This window comes from Ascaphus truei, chromosome 3, assembly GCF_040206685.1.
Source record: "Ascaphus truei isolate aAscTru1 chromosome 3, aAscTru1.hap1, whole genome shotgun sequence".
In the NCBI taxonomy this organism is placed as follows: domain Eukaryota; kingdom Metazoa; phylum Chordata; class Amphibia; order Anura; family Ascaphidae; genus Ascaphus; species Ascaphus truei.
The window spans coordinates 434,658,279-434,673,121 of NC_134485.1; the positions used below are offsets into that span (position 1 = coordinate 434,658,279).

General features: G+C 62.9%; 1 protein-coding gene across 1 annotated transcript in view; it reads right to left on the bottom strand.

The window, feature by feature from the left end:
- Window positions 1-1,921: 1,921 nt before the first annotated feature.
- Window positions 1,922-14,843, bottom strand: part of MAN1A2 (mannosidase alpha class 1A member 2) — a 163,478-nt gene continuing 150,556 nt past the window's right edge. Inside the window, 5 exon segments of the mRNA XM_075592935.1 lie at window positions 1,922-2,362; window positions 7,954-8,069; window positions 9,644-9,675; window positions 9,678-9,725; window positions 9,728-9,814. Of these exon segments, the coding sequence (XP_075449050.1) occupies window positions 2,230-2,362; window positions 7,954-8,069; window positions 9,644-9,675; window positions 9,678-9,725; window positions 9,728-9,814 (416 nt within the window). The 3' untranslated portion in view covers window positions 1,922-2,229.

Sequence of the window (14,843 nt, forward strand, 5' to 3'; positions counted from 1 at the left end):
GGGTTCAAAAAGAATACAATATTCCAGTGAAATTATCCCAAGTAATGGTTTCCCTCCGCGTGCCGCCATGTTCTGCGTCTCTGTGCCACGGTCACCTCCTGTGATGTCATGCGTAGCTCTGCCTGACAGGGGCCGGATGGTGACAGAGCGAAGGGGTGTAGAAGAGACGTCCATGTTTATTTAGCAGCGATGTACCCCCAGTGTTAGAAGCATCTCTGCTACCAGATTATTTCATCACATTGTATATTTCGGAGAGCTCAAGCTTCTGGGAAATGACATTTTTTACATTATTTTGTTTTTAAAGACATTTCATAAATTCAATATGCTTTAAATAAGGTAAAATCTAAAAACAAAAAAAAGGTGTGTACAGTAAGATTCCCCCCCCAGAAAAATGTGAGAATGGAATCTTCTCATTGATGTAATCGGTCAAGTAAGGGGATTGGTTGACGATGTATCTCTAACAGTGTGAGCCAATCATAATGCTTCGTTTCTGAGCATTCCGAGCGCGAGCCGCCCCCAGTAACACTGTACCAGGCCTGTGCCTTTCCCTGATGGAATGGAGAATTGCATTGTGGACGTGTGAGTGGAGCTCCCCTCTGTTCCTCTGCCTTAGAGGAGGCCTGCCTTAAATAGTTTGTCTATGTTGGGTTGGCTGCACAAGCAGGATTCTCCTGGCCTGAAACTACGGGGTGAATCTCCTGGATTTTACTTCCCCGCCCCCAGACTGAGCCACATTCCCGGTGGTGTCTGTACATCGTCTCTTTATTTCCCGCTTGTTGCTTTGCTCATGCCGCTAAGAACCACAAAATGAAACAAGAACGAGAGAGAGGCGCAGTGTCCGCAGGAAGGGAGGGCAGGATTCTGACACCCCCCTTATCATGGGACGTCTAACCATCTTTAATGTTAGAAAATCCGCAGGTCATCCGAAAAAAAATGTTATAGGCTTAGGGACCGACAGGCGTGCAGATCCGTCATAACGCGCCCGCTGCTTTGCCCAGAAGGGCCTGCCACTGAGGATCGGACGAGAAGTCCCGCAGAGCCTCGTTACCCCCATTACATTAAAAACACTGGTAAAATCCTACAGCCCCTGTGCAAACTGTCCCACAAAGTGCCTTTAGGAGGGTAAAAGGGGCAGATCACCCCCTCACCCCACCTTCCCCGTCCTATATCCCAAGTCTGCCCCACATTCCAGCCGTTTGGTCTGCTTCTCTCCCCCCGCCCCCTTGCAGCAGAACCTCCTGAGCAGTTTGGTCTCTCTCCCCCCGCCCCCTTGCAGCACCACCTCCCGCATGGGTTGGTCTCTTTCCCCCTGCCCCCTTGCAGCAGCCCCTCCCGCGTGGTTTGGTCTCTCCCCCCCCCCCCCCCCTTGCAGCATCACCTCCCGCATGGGTTGGTCTCTTTCCCCCTGCCCCCTTGCAGCAGCCCCTCCCGCGTGGTTTGGTCTCTCTCCCCCCCGCCCCCTTCCAGCACCACCTCCCGCATGGGTTGGTCTCTTTCCCCCTGCCCCCTTGCAGCAGCCCCTCCCACGTGGGTTGGTCTCTCGCCCCTCGCCCCCTTGCAGCACCCCCTCCCGCGTGGGTTGGTCTCTTTCCCCCCACCCCCTTGTAGCAGCCCCTCCCACGTGGGTTGGTCTCTCTCTCCCTGTCCCCTTTCAGCAGCCCTTCCCATGCAGTTTTGTCTCTCTCCCGCCACCACCCCCAGGCAACAGCCCCTCCCGTGTGGGTTGGTCTGTCGCCCCTCCCGTGTGGGTTGGTCTGTCGCCCCTTGCCCCCTTGCAGCAGTCCCTCCCATGCGGTTTTATCTCTTCCCCCCCGCCCCCTCCTGAGGGGTTGTCTCTCCCGCCCCCTCCCGAGGGGTTGTGTCTCTCGCTCCTGCCCCCTTGCAGAAGTCCCTCCCGAGAAGTTGGTCCTCTCCCCCGCATCCTTGCAGCAGCCCATCCCACGCGTTTTGGTCTCTCTCCCCCCGCCCCCTTGCAGGAGCCCTTCCCGAGCGGTTTGGTCCATGACCCCCGCCCCTCGCACACTCTGATCCGCAGAGACATGCTGCTCTGTCTCTGGTGGCAAAAGGGGAAGGGGGTAAAAAATATATAATGAATTGGAATAGTGCCCAGGAGCAGCGTCCCTCTCGCAGCACGGCGCCTGCGTGTGAGAAGCCCCCTCAGGTCTGTAGTGGTCCCAGGAATATGGTCGTGGGTTCTGTCTCTTGCTGCCCCTGCGCGGGCGGGCGGCCCTATCGTGCCACGCGGCTCCCAGGCAGCGTGCTGTTGACCAGGCGGATGACGGGTAAGGGATGCGCCTCTGTGTTAAACACCCAGTTGTCTAATGGCAAGAGGTCGTCACTAGAGAAGAGGAGGTACAGATACCTGCGGGAGGGAAGAGGGGACAGGGTGTAAGAGCGGGGGAACATGAGATACACCGAGTGGCGTACTGATTTCTAAAGCGCAGCACGAGTGTCTTAGGCAGCGCGTATAGTCCTTGCTACGGCGACGCTACATCATCCGTCGCCATTGTAGCAGCGATTTTTGCTTATAGTGTTAGAACCAGTGGGAGCGTGGTCGTGAGGTCCGTCCTCATTGGCTGAACCACTGACGTGGTCACAGAAAAACCAATGTTCATCGACTTCTAGCGACCGCAACTAAGCCGTTGCGTCGCTACTAGAGGCGCATGCGGCAGATTCAATACACTTGTTGTGACGCAACGTCGGCGTGACAATAAGTGTTATACAGCCCGGCTCCCAAGTGCCTTATTGTGTTATACAGCCCGGCTCCCAAGTGCCTTATTGTGTGGGTGTACGGTTGTGACACGGCCTGCCCGTTGCATGTACATGCCTGGGTGTACGGTTGTGACACGGCCTGCCCCTTGCATGTACATGCCTGGGTGTACGGTTGTGACACGGCCTGCCCCTTGCATGTACATGCCTGGGTGTACGGTTGTGACACGGCCTGCCCCTTGCATGTACATGCCTGGGTGTACGGTTGTGACACGGCCTGCCCCTTGCATGTACATGCCTGGGTGTACGGTTGTGACACGGCCTGCCCCTTGCATGTACATGCCTGGGTGTACGGTTGTCACACGGCCTGCCCCTTGCATGTACATGCCTGGGTGTACGGTTGTGACACGGCCTGCCCCTTGCATGTACATGCCTGGGTGTACGGTTGTGACACGGCCTGCCCCTGGCATGTACATGCCTGGGTGTACGGTTGTCACACGGCCTGCCCGTTTCATGTACATGCCTGGGTGTACGGTTGTCACACGGCCTGCCCGTTGCATGTACATGCCTGGGTGTACGGTTGTCACAGGGCCTGCCCCTTGCATGTACATGCCTGGGTGTACGGTTGTCACACGGCCTGCCCGTTGCATGTACATGCCTGGGTGTACGGTTGTCACACGGCCTGCCCGTTGCATGTACATGCCTGGGTGTACGGTTGTCACACGGCCTGCCCGTTGCATGTACATGCCTGGGTGTACGGTTGTGACCCGGCCTGCCCGTTGCATGTACATGCCTGGGTGTACGGTTGTCACAGGGCCTGCCCCTTGCATGTACATGCCTGGGTGTACGGTTGTCACAGGGCCTGACTGGGGTGGCCCATGCCTGGGTGTACGGTTGTCACTGGGCCTGACTAGGGTGGCCCATGCCTGGGTGTACAGTTGTCACTGGGCCTGACTGGGGTGGCCCATGTCTGGGTGTACGGTTGTCACAGGGCATGACTGGGGTGGCCCATGCCTGGGTGTACGGTTGTCACAGGGTCTGACTGGTGTGGCCCATTCCTGGGTGTACGGTTGTCACTGGGCCTGACTAGGGTGGCCCATGCCTGGGTGTACGGTTGTCACTGGGCCTGACTGGGGTGGCCCATGTCTGGGTGTACGGTTGTCACAGGGCATGACTGGTGTGGCCCATTCCTGGGTGTACGGTTGTCACAGGGCCCTGACTGGGGTGGCCCATGCCCGGGTGTACGGTTGTCACAGGGCCTGACTGGGGTGGCCCATGCCCGGGTGTACGGTTGTCACAGGGCCTGACAGGGGTGGCCCATGCCTGGGTGTACGGTTGTCACTGGGCCCTGACTGGGGTGGCCCATGTCTGGGTGTACGGTTGTCACAGGGCATGACTGGGGTTGCCCATGCCCGGGTGTACGGTTGTCACAGGGTCTGACTGGTGTGGCCCATTCCCTGGGTGTACGGTTGTCACAGGGCCTGACTGGGGTGGCCCAAGCCTGGGTGTACGGTTGTCACTGGGCCTGACTGGGGTGGCCCATGCCTGAGTGTACGGTTGTCACAGGGTCTGACTGGTGTGGCCCATTCCTGGGTGTACGGTTGTCACAGGGTCTGACTGGTGTGGCCCATTCCTGGGTGTACGGTTGTCACAGGGCTGACTGGGGTGGCCCATGCCTGGGTGTACGGTTGTCACAGGCCTGACTGGGGTGGCCCATGCCCGGGTGTACGGTTGTCACAGGGCCTGACAGGGGTGGCCCATGCCTGGGTGTACGGTTGTCACAGGGTCTGACTGGGGTGGCCCATGCCTGAGTGTACGGTTGTCACAGGGCATGACTGGGGTGGCCCATTCCTGGGTGTACGGTTTGTCACAGGGCCTGACAGGGGTGGCCCATGCCTGGGTGTACGGTTGTCACAGGGTCTGACTGGGGTGGCCCATGCCTGAGTGTACGGTTGTCACAGGGGTCTGACTGGTGTGGCCCATTCCTGGGTGTACGGTTGTCACAGGGTCTGACTGGTGTGGCCCATTCCTGGGTGTACGGTTGTCACAGGGCCTGACTGGGGTGGCCCATGTCTGGGTGTACGGTTGTCACAGGGCCTGACTAGGGTGGCCCATGCCTGGGTGTACAGTTGTCACTGGGCCTGACTGCGGTGGCCCATGTCTGGGTGTACGGTTGTCACAGGGCATGACTGGGGTGGCCCATGCCTGGTGTACGGTTGTCACAGGGTCTGACTGGTGTGGCCCATTCCTGGGTGTACGGTTGTCACTGGGCCTGACTAGGGTGGCCCATGCCTGGGTGTACGGTTGTCACTGAGCCTGACTGGGGTGGCCCATGTCTGGGTGTACGGTTGTCACAGGGCATGACTGGTGTGGCCCATTCCTGGGTGTACGGTTGTCACAGGGCCTGACTGGGGTGGCCCATGCCCGGTGTACGGTTGTCACAGCGGCCTGACTGGGGTGGCCCATGTCTGGGTGTACGGTTGTCACAGGGCCTGACAGGGGTGGCCCATGCCCGGGTGTACGGTTGTCACAGGGTCTGACTGGTGTGGCCCATTCCTGGGTGTACGGTTGTCACAGGGCCTGACTGGGGTGGCCCATGCCCGGGTGTACGGTTGTCACAGGGCCTGACTGGGGTGGCCCATGCCCGGGTGTGCGGTTGTCACAGGGTCTGCCTGGGGTGGCCCATGCCCGGATGTACGGTTGTCACAGGGCCTGACTGGGGTGGCCCATGCCCGGGTGTACGGTTGTCCACAGGGCCTGACTGGGGTGGCCCATGCCTGGGTGTACGGTTGTCACAGGGCCTGACTGGGGTGGCCCATGTCTGGGTGTACGGTTGTCACAGGGCCTGACTGGGGTGGCCCATGTCTGGGTGTACGGTTGTCACTGGGCCTGACTGGGGTGGCCCATTCCTGGGTGTACGGTTGTCACAGGGCCTGACAGGGGTGGCCCATGCCTGGGTGTACGGTTGTCACAGGGTCTGACTGGTGTGGCCCATTCCTGGGTGTACGGTTGTCACAGGGCCTGACTGGGGTGGCCCATGCCTGGGTGTACGGTTGTCACAGGGCCTGACAGGGGTGGCCCATGCCTGGGTGTACGGTTGTCACTGGGCCTGACTGGGGTGGCCCATGCCTGAGTGTACGGTTGTCACAGGGTCTGACTGGTGTGGCCCATTCCTGGGTGTACGGTTGTCACAGGGTCTGACTGGTGTGGCCCATTCCTGGGTGTACGGTTGTCACAGGGCCTGACTGGGGTGGCCCATGCCTGGGTGTACGGTTGTCACAGGGCCTGACTGGGGTGGCCCATGCCCGGGTGTACGGTTGTCACAGGGCCTGACAGGGGGTGGCCCATGCCTGGGTGTACGGTTGTCACAGGGTCTGACTGGGGTGGCCCATGCCTGAGTGTACGGTTGTCACAGGGCATGACTGGGGTGGCCCATGCCTGAGTGTACGGTTGTCACAGGGTCTGACTGGTGTGGCCCATTCCTGGGTGTACGGTTGTCACAGGGTCTGACTGGTGTGGCCCATTCCTGGGTGTACGGTTGTCACAGGGCCTGACTGGGTGGCCCATGCCTGGGTGTACGGTTGTCACAGGGCCTGACTGGGGTGGCCCATGCCTGGGTGTACGGTTGTCACAGGGCCTGACTGGGGTGGCCCATGTCTGGGTGTTACGGTTGTTACAGGGCCTGACTGGGGTGGCCCATGTCTGGGGTGTACGGTTGTCACAGGGGCCTGACTGGGGTGGCCATGCCCGGGTGTGCGGTTGTCACAGGGTCTGCCTGGGGTGGCCCATGCCCGGATGTACGGATGTCACAGGGCCTGACTGGGGTGGCCCATGCCCGGGTGTACGGTTGTCACAGGGCCTGACTGGGGTGGCCCATGCCTGAGTGTACGGTTGTCACAGGGCCTGACTGGGGTGGCCCATGCCCGGGTGTACGGTTGTCACAGGGTCTGCCTGGGGTGGCCCATGCCTGGATGAACGGTTGTCACAGGGCCTGACTGGGTGTACGGTTGTCACAGGGTCTGCCTGGGTGTACGGTTGTCACAGGGCCTGACTGGGGTGGCCCATGCCCGGGTGTACGGTTGTCACCGGGCCTGACTGGGGTGGCCCATGCCGGGTGTACGGTTGTCACAGGGTCTGACTGGGTGTACGGTTGTCACAGGGCCTGACTGGGGTGGCCCATGCCGGGTGTACGGTTGTCACAGGGCCTGACTGGATGTACGGTTGTCACAGGGCCTGACTGGGTGTACGGTTGTCACAGGGTCTGCCTGGGGTGGCCCATGCCTGGGTGTAACGGTTGTCACAGGGCCTGACTGGGTGTACGGTTGTCACAGGGCCTGACTGGATGTACGGTTGTCACAGGGCCTGACTGGGGTGGCCCATGCCTGGATGTACGGTTGTCACAGGGCCTGACTGGGTGTGCGGTTGTCACAGGGCCTGACTGGGGTGGCCCATGCCTGGGTGTACGGTTGTCACAGGGCCTGACTGGATGTACGGTTGTCACAGGGTCTGCCTGGGGTGGCCCATGCCTGGGTGTACCGGTTGTCACAGGGCCTGACTGGGGTGGCCCATGCCTGGTGTACGGTTGTCACAGGGCCTGACTGGGTGTACGGTTGTCACAGGGTCTGCCTGGGGTGGCCCATGCCTGGATGTACGGTTGTCACAGGGCCTGACTGGGTGTACGGTTGTCACAGGGTCTGCCTGGGTGGCCCATGCCTGGATGTACGGTTGTCACAGGGCCTGACTGGGTGTGCGGTTGTCACAGGGTCTGCCTGGGGTGGCCCATGCCTGGATGTACGGTTGTCACAGGCCTGACTGGGTGTGCGGTTGTCACAGGGTCTGCCTGGGGTGGCCCATGCAGAGATTGTGAAACAGGTCTAACTTCATACTTCTAACTTGGGGGTTCAATTTGAGCTTGTAGGTGTTCTGTATGTTCTAACTTCATATTGCCAAGTTCAGCAGAAACGCAGCAACAGGTACCAGATAAGGGCATGTGGCCCAGGCAGTCTGCCCAGTGCCAAGCCACAGGCCCATATTAATGGCCCCTCCTTCTAATATTCAGGCCTCCTGCAAACCAGTTCTGAATTCCTTTATTGTATCAGCCGCCAGCCTGCTGGGAGGCTGTTCCATGTCTCACTACTCTCTCAGTTGCATGATAGCAGCGAATCATGGTTATAAGGTGGGTATCTGTGGGAGGGGGCTGCGGGATAGACAGCCAGCGTTGTGTTTGGGGGGCGGGGGACTCACTTGAGGGTCTCGGCCAGGAAGAAGCTCTGCTGTACATCATCGTATGCAGGTGCTGACGAGTAGACATCCTTCAGCCCTGAGAACCCCCCACTCACTCTGCAGTACTTCTCAATGGCCTGCAGGGGGAGACAAAACAGCAGCAATAGGGTCACATTAAGGAACTGTACTTATTCCCAGGTAACACGCCCGGGTAACACCTCAGTCCTCAGAAGGTCCCCCCCACCAGAAGGTCCCCCCCCACCAGAAGGTCCCCCCCACATCAGGTGAAGTAAACCAGTAACACGATGTTCCCCATGTGACGCACATGAACGTGTAAGCGCGAGGGGCAGGGACCCCCAGCACGTGAGATCCGTACAATGCATTAGCATTCCCCTCTATTCTCCTACTTATATTAAGTGCAGCGTGCATTATTCGTACCGTATAGATACAAATATACCTGCCTAACTTTCTACACTTAATCCCAAAGCCTCCAGACGCGGTCCCGCGGGGGGGGAGGGGGGGGGGGAGACGCGTCCCGCGGGGGGAGAGACGTCCCGCGGGAGGAGACGCGTCCCGCGGGGGGGGGGGGGGAGACGCGTCCCGCGGGGGGGGGGGGGGGGGAGACGCGTCCGCGGGGGGGGGGGGGGTGGGGGGAGACGCGAACCTCGGGGGGGGAGGGGGGGGGGAGACGCGTCCCGCAGCTAGAGAGACGTCCCGCGGGAGGAGACGCGTCCCGCGGGGGGGGGGGAGACGCGTCCCGCGGGGGGGGGGGGTGGGGGAGACGCGAACCTCGGGGGGGAGACGCGTCCCGCGGGGGGGGGGGGAGAGACGCGTCCCGCGGGGGGGAGACGCGTCCCGCGGGGGGAAACGCGTCCCGCGGGGGGGGGATAGACGCGCCCCTCGGGGGGAGACGCGTCCCGCGGGGAGACTCGGCAGCGGGGGGGAGACGCGTCCCGCGGGGGGAGACGCGTCCCGCGGGGGGAGACGCGTCCCGCGGGGGGAGAGGGCGTCCCGCGGGGGGAGAGGCGTCCCGCGGGGGGAGAGGCCGTCCCGCGGGGGGGAGAGGCGTCCCGCGGGGGGAGAGGCGTCCCGCGGGGGGAGAGGCGTCCTGCGGGGGGGAGGAGGCGTCCCGCGGGGGAGACTCGGCAGCGAGGGAGAGGCGTCCCGCGGGGGAGACTCGCAGCGGGGGAGACGCGTCCCGCGGGGGGAGAGGCGTCCCCGCGGGGGAGACTCGGCAGCGGGGGAGACGCGTCCCGCGGGGTATACGATACATGAAGCTCGTGTTAGGCTTGTAATATAGTGCATGCTGGTGCGAGTGCGGGCACGGCGTTGGGCGTTTTTGTGTGTAGAGGTTGAGCGGTAGCGCACGTGGCTAGGGGGCGTCACAGCTCTAGGCCGCGCTGTGATTGGTTCACAGCATCACGTGGGCGCGGCGACAGCACAAAAATACAATTCTCTTGTACTTTCCCTTGTCTGCCGCGCCCCTGCGCGTCCCTAGTATAGAAACAGGTCAGGATATCCCTGCTTCAGCACAGTTGGCTCAATCTTCAACTGCACCCCCTGTGCTGAAGCAGGGATATCTGAGAACGTGACCTGTTGGTGGCCGTTGAGGACTGGCGTTGGCCGCCCCTGGTGTGACCTGTCCCCTCCTGCATTGCGGGGTGGTCCCTACCCACCCGGGGGTCCCTACCCACCCTATACCCAGCCTCACCTGTGCAGCCTCCCAGCCCCACTGGCGGTATTTGGGTCGTGGGTGAAGCGCCACATGTACCAGTACGTCTCGATCACCTCCGCCGCAGGATGTAATACTTCTCGTTCTGGCGCACGGCCACCGCCTCCGCCCCGCCGTCAAATTTAAAGGCTTCGGGGCCCAGCTTCAGCACTGGGAGGGGAGACGGGGAGAGGGCGGTTATCAGCACTGGGAGGGGAGAGGGCGGGTATCAGCACTGGGAGGGGAGACGGGAGAGGGCAGTTATCAGCACTGGGAGGGGCAGAGGGCGAGTATCAGCACTGGGAGGGGAGACGGGAGAGGGCGGTTATCAGCACTGGGAGGGGAGACGGGAGAGGGGCGGGTATCAGCACTGGGAGGGGAGACGGGAGAGGGCGGTTATCAGCACTGGGAGGGGAGACGGGAGAGGGCGGTTATCAGCACTGGGAGGGGAGAGGGCGGGTATCAGCACTGGGAGGGGAGACGGGAGAGGGCGGTTATCAGCACTGGGAGGGGAGACGGGAGAGGGTGGTTATCAGCACTGGTAGGGGAGACGGGAGAGGGCGGTATCAGCACTGGAGGGGAGACGGGGAGAGGGCGGTTTATCAGCACTGGGAGGGGGAGAGGGCGGGTATCAGCACTGGGAGGGGAGACGGGAGAGGGCGGTTATCAGCACTGGGAGGGGAGACGGAGAGGGCGGTTATCAGCACTGGGAGGGGAGACGGGAGAGGGCGGTTATCAGCACTGGAGGGGAGACGGGAGAGGGCTGTTATCAGCACTGGGAGGGGAGACGGGAGAGGGCGGTTATCAGCACTGGGAGGGGAGACGGGAGAGGGCGGGTATCAGCACTGGGAGGGGAGACGGGAGAGGGCGGGTATCAGCACTGGGAGGGGAGACGGAGAGGGCGGTTATCAGCACTGGGAGGGGAGACGGGAGAGGGCGGTTATCAGCACTGGGAGGGGAGACGGGAGAGGGCGGTTATCAGCACTGGGAGGGGAGACGGGGAGAGGGCGGTTATCAGCACTGGGAGAGAGACCGGGAGAGGGCGGTTATCAGCACAGGAGGGGAGACGGGAGAGGGCGGGTATCAGCACTGGGAGGGGAGACGGGAGAGGGCGGTTATCAGCACTGGGAGGGGAGACGGGAGAGAGGGCGGTTATCAGCACTGGGAGGGGAGACGGAAGAGGGCGGTTATCAGCACTGGGAGGGGAGACGGGAGAGGGCGGGGTATCAGCACTGGGAGGGGAGACGGGAGAGGGCGATTATCAGCACTGGTAGGGGAGACGGGAGAGGGCGGTTATCAGCACTGGGAGGGGAGACGGGAGAGGGCGGTTATCAGCACTGGGAGGGGAGACGGGAGAGGGCGGTTATCAGCACTAGTAGGGGAGACGGGAGAGGGCGATTATCAAAACTGGGAGGGGAGACGGGAGAGGGCGGGTATCAGCACTGGGAGGGGAGACGGGAGAGGGCGGTTATCAGCACTGGGAGGGGAGACGGGAGAGGGCGGTTATCAGCACTGCGAGGGGAGAAGGCAGTTATCAACACTGGGAGGGCAGACGGGAGAGGGCGGGTATCAGCACTGGGAGGGGAGACGGGAGAGGGCGGTTATCAGCACTGGGAGGGGAGACGGGAGAGGGCGGTTATCAGCACTGCGAGGGGAGAAGGCAGTTATCAACACTGGGAGGGCAGACGGGAGAGGGCGGTTATCAACACTGGGAGGGCAGACGGGAGAGGGCGGGTATCAGCACTGGGAGGGGAGACGGGAGAGGGCGGTTATCAGCACTGCGAGGGGAGAAGGCAGTTATCAACACTGGGAGGGCAGACGGGAGAGGGCGGGTATCAGCACTGGGAGGGGAGACGGGAGAGGGCGGTTATCAGCACTGGGAGGGGAGACGGGAGAGGGCGGGTATCAGCACTGGGAGGGGAGACGGGAGAGGGCGGTTATCAACACTGGGAGGGCAGACGGGAGAGGGCGATTATCAGCACTGGGAGGGGAGACGGGAGAGGGCGGGTATCAGCACTGGGAGGGGAGACGGGAGAGGGCGGTTATCAGCACTGCGAGGGGAGAGGGCAGTTATCAACACTGGGAGGGCAGACGGGAGAGGGCGGGTATCAGCACTGGGAGGGGAGACGGGAGAGGGCGGTTATCAACACTGGGAGGGCAGACGGGAGAGGGCGATTATCAGCACTGGGAGGGGAGACGGGAGAGGGCGGTTATCAGCACTGGGAGGGGAGACGGGAGAGGGCGGGTATCAGCACTGGGAGGGGAGACGGGAGGGGGCGGTTATCAGCACTGGGAGGGGAGACGGGAGAGGGTGGGTATCAGCACTGGGAGGGGAGACGGGAGAGGGCGGTTATCAGCACTGGGAGGGGAGACGGGAGAGGGCGGTTATCAGCACTGTGAGGGGAGACGGGAGAGGGTGGGTATCAGCACTGGGAGGGGAGACGGGAGAGGGCGGGTATCAGCACTGGGAGGGGAGACGGGAGAGGGCGGGTATCAGCACTGGGAGGGGAGACGGGAGAGGGCGGTTATCAGCACTGGGAGGGGAGACGGGAGAGGGCGGGTATCAGCACTGGGAGGGGAGAGGTGAGACGGGAGAGGGCGGGTATCAGCACTGGGAGGGGAGAGGGGAGACGGGAGAGGGCGGGTGTCAGCACTGGGAGGGGAGACGGGAGAGGGCGGGTATCAGCACTGGGAGGGGAGACGGGAGAGGGCGGGTATCAGCACTGGGAGGGGAGACGGGAGAGGGCAGTTATCAGCACTGGGAGGGTAGACGGGAGAGGGTGGGTATCAGCACTGGGAGGGGAGACGGGAGAGGGCGGTTATCAGCACTGGGAGGGGAGACGGCGGTTATCAGCACTGGGAGGGGAGACGGGAGAGGGCGGTTATCAGCACTGGGAGGGGAGACGGGAGAGGGTGGGTATCAGCACTGGGAGGGGAGACGGGAGAGGGCGGTTATCAGCACTGGGAGGGGAGACGGTAGAGGGTGGGTATCAGCACTGGGAGGGGAGACGGGAGAGGGCGGGTATCAGCACTGGGAGGGGAGAGGGGAGACGGGAGAGGGCGGGTATCAGCACTGGGAGGGGAGAGGGGAGACGGCGGGTATCAGCACTGGGAGGGGAGACGGGAGAGGGCGGTAATCAGCACTGGGAGGGGAGACGGGAGAGGGCGGGTATCAGCACTGGGAGGGGAGACGGGAGAGGGCGGGTATCAGCACTGGGAGGGGAGACGGGAGAGGGCGGTTATCAGCACTGGGAGGGGAGACGGGAGAGGGCGGGTATCAGCACTGGGAGGGGAGACGGGAGAGGGCGGGTATCAGCACTGGGAGGGGAGACGGGAGAGGGCGGTTATCAGCACTGGGAGGGGAGACGGGAGAGGGCGGTTATCAGCACTGTGAGGGGAGACGGGAGAGGGTGGGTATCAGCACTGTGAGGGGAGACGGGAGAGGGTGGGTATCAGCACTGGGAGGGGAGACGGGAGAGGGCGGTTATCAGCACTGGGAGGGGAGACGGTAGAGGGTGGGTATCAGCACTGGGAGGGGAGAGGGGAGACGGCGGGTATCAGCACTGGGAGGGGAGACGGGAGAGGGCGGTAATCAGCACTGGGAGGGGAGACGGGAGAGGGCGGGTATCAGCACTGGGAGGGGAGACGGGAGAGGGCGGGTATCAGCACTGGGAGGGGAGACGGGAGAGGGCGGTTATCAGCACTGGGAGGGGAGACGGGAGAGGGCGGGTATCAGCACTGGGAGGGGAGACGGGAGAGGGCGGGTATCAGCACTGGGAGGGGAGACGGGAGAGGGCGGTTATCAGCACTGGGAGGGGAGACGGGAGAGGGCGGTTATCAGCACTGGGAGGGGAGACGGGAGAGGGCGGTTATCAGCACTGTGAGGGGAGACGGGAGAGGGTGGGTATCAGCACTGGGAGGGGAGACGGGAGAGGGCGGTTATCAGCACTGGGAGGGGAGACGGGAGAGGGCGGGTATCAGCACTGGGAGGGGAGACGGGAGAGGGCGGTTATCAGCACTGGGAGGGGAGACGGGAGAGGGCGGGTATCAGCACTGGGAGGGGAGAGGTGAGACGGGAGAGGGCGGGTATCAGCACTGGGAGGGGAGAGGGGAGACGGGAGAGGGCGGGTATCAGCACTGGGAGGGGAGAGGGGAGACGGGAGAGGGCGGGTATCAGCACTGGGAGGGGAGACGGGAGAGGGCGGTTATCAGCACTGGGAGGGGAGACGGGAGAGGGCGGTTATCAGCACTGGGAGGGGAGACGGGAGAGGGCGGTTATCAGCACTGGGAGGGGAGACGGCGGTTATCAGCACTGGGAGGGGAGACGGGAGAGGGCGGGTATCAGCACTGGGAGGGGAGACGGGAGAGGGTGGGTATCAGCACTGGGAGGGGAGACGGGAGAGGGCGGTTATCAGCACTGGGAGAGGAGACGGGAGAGGGCGGGTATCAGCACTGGGAGGGGAGAGGGGAGACGGGAGAGGGCGGGTATCAGCACTGGGAGGGGAGAGGGGAGACGGCGGGTATCAGCACTGGGAGGGGAGACGGGAGAGGGCGGTTATCAGCACTGGGAGGGGAGACGGGAGAGGGCGGGTATCAGCACTGGGAGGGGAGACGGGAGAGGGTGGGTATCAGCACTGGGAGGGGAGACGGGAGAGGGCGGTTATCAGCACTGGGAGGGGAGACGGGAGAGGGCGGGTATCAGCACTGGGAGGGGAGACGGGAGAGGGCGGGTATCAGCACTGGGAGGGGAGACGGGAGAGGGCGGTTATCAGCACTGGGAGGGGAGACGGGAGAGGGCGGGTATCAGCACTGGGAGGGGAGACGGGAGAGGGCGGGTATCAGCACTGGGAGGGGAGAGGTGAGACGGGAGAGGGCGGGTATCAGCACTGGGAGGGGAGAGGGGAGACGGGAGAGGGCGGGTATCAGCACTGGGAGGGGAGACGGGAGAGGGAGGTTATCAGCACTGGGAAGGGAGACGGGAGAGGGCGGTTATCAGCACTGGGAGGGGAGACGGGAGAGGGCGGGTATCAGCAATTTGGGTGGAGCCGGGAGAGGGCGATTATCAGCACTGGGAGGGGAGACGGGAGAGGGCGGGTATCAGCACTGGGAGGGGAGACGGGAGAGGGCGGTTATCAGCACTGGGAGGGGAGACGGGAGAGGGCGGTTATCAGCACTGGGAGGGGAGACGGGAGAGGGCGGG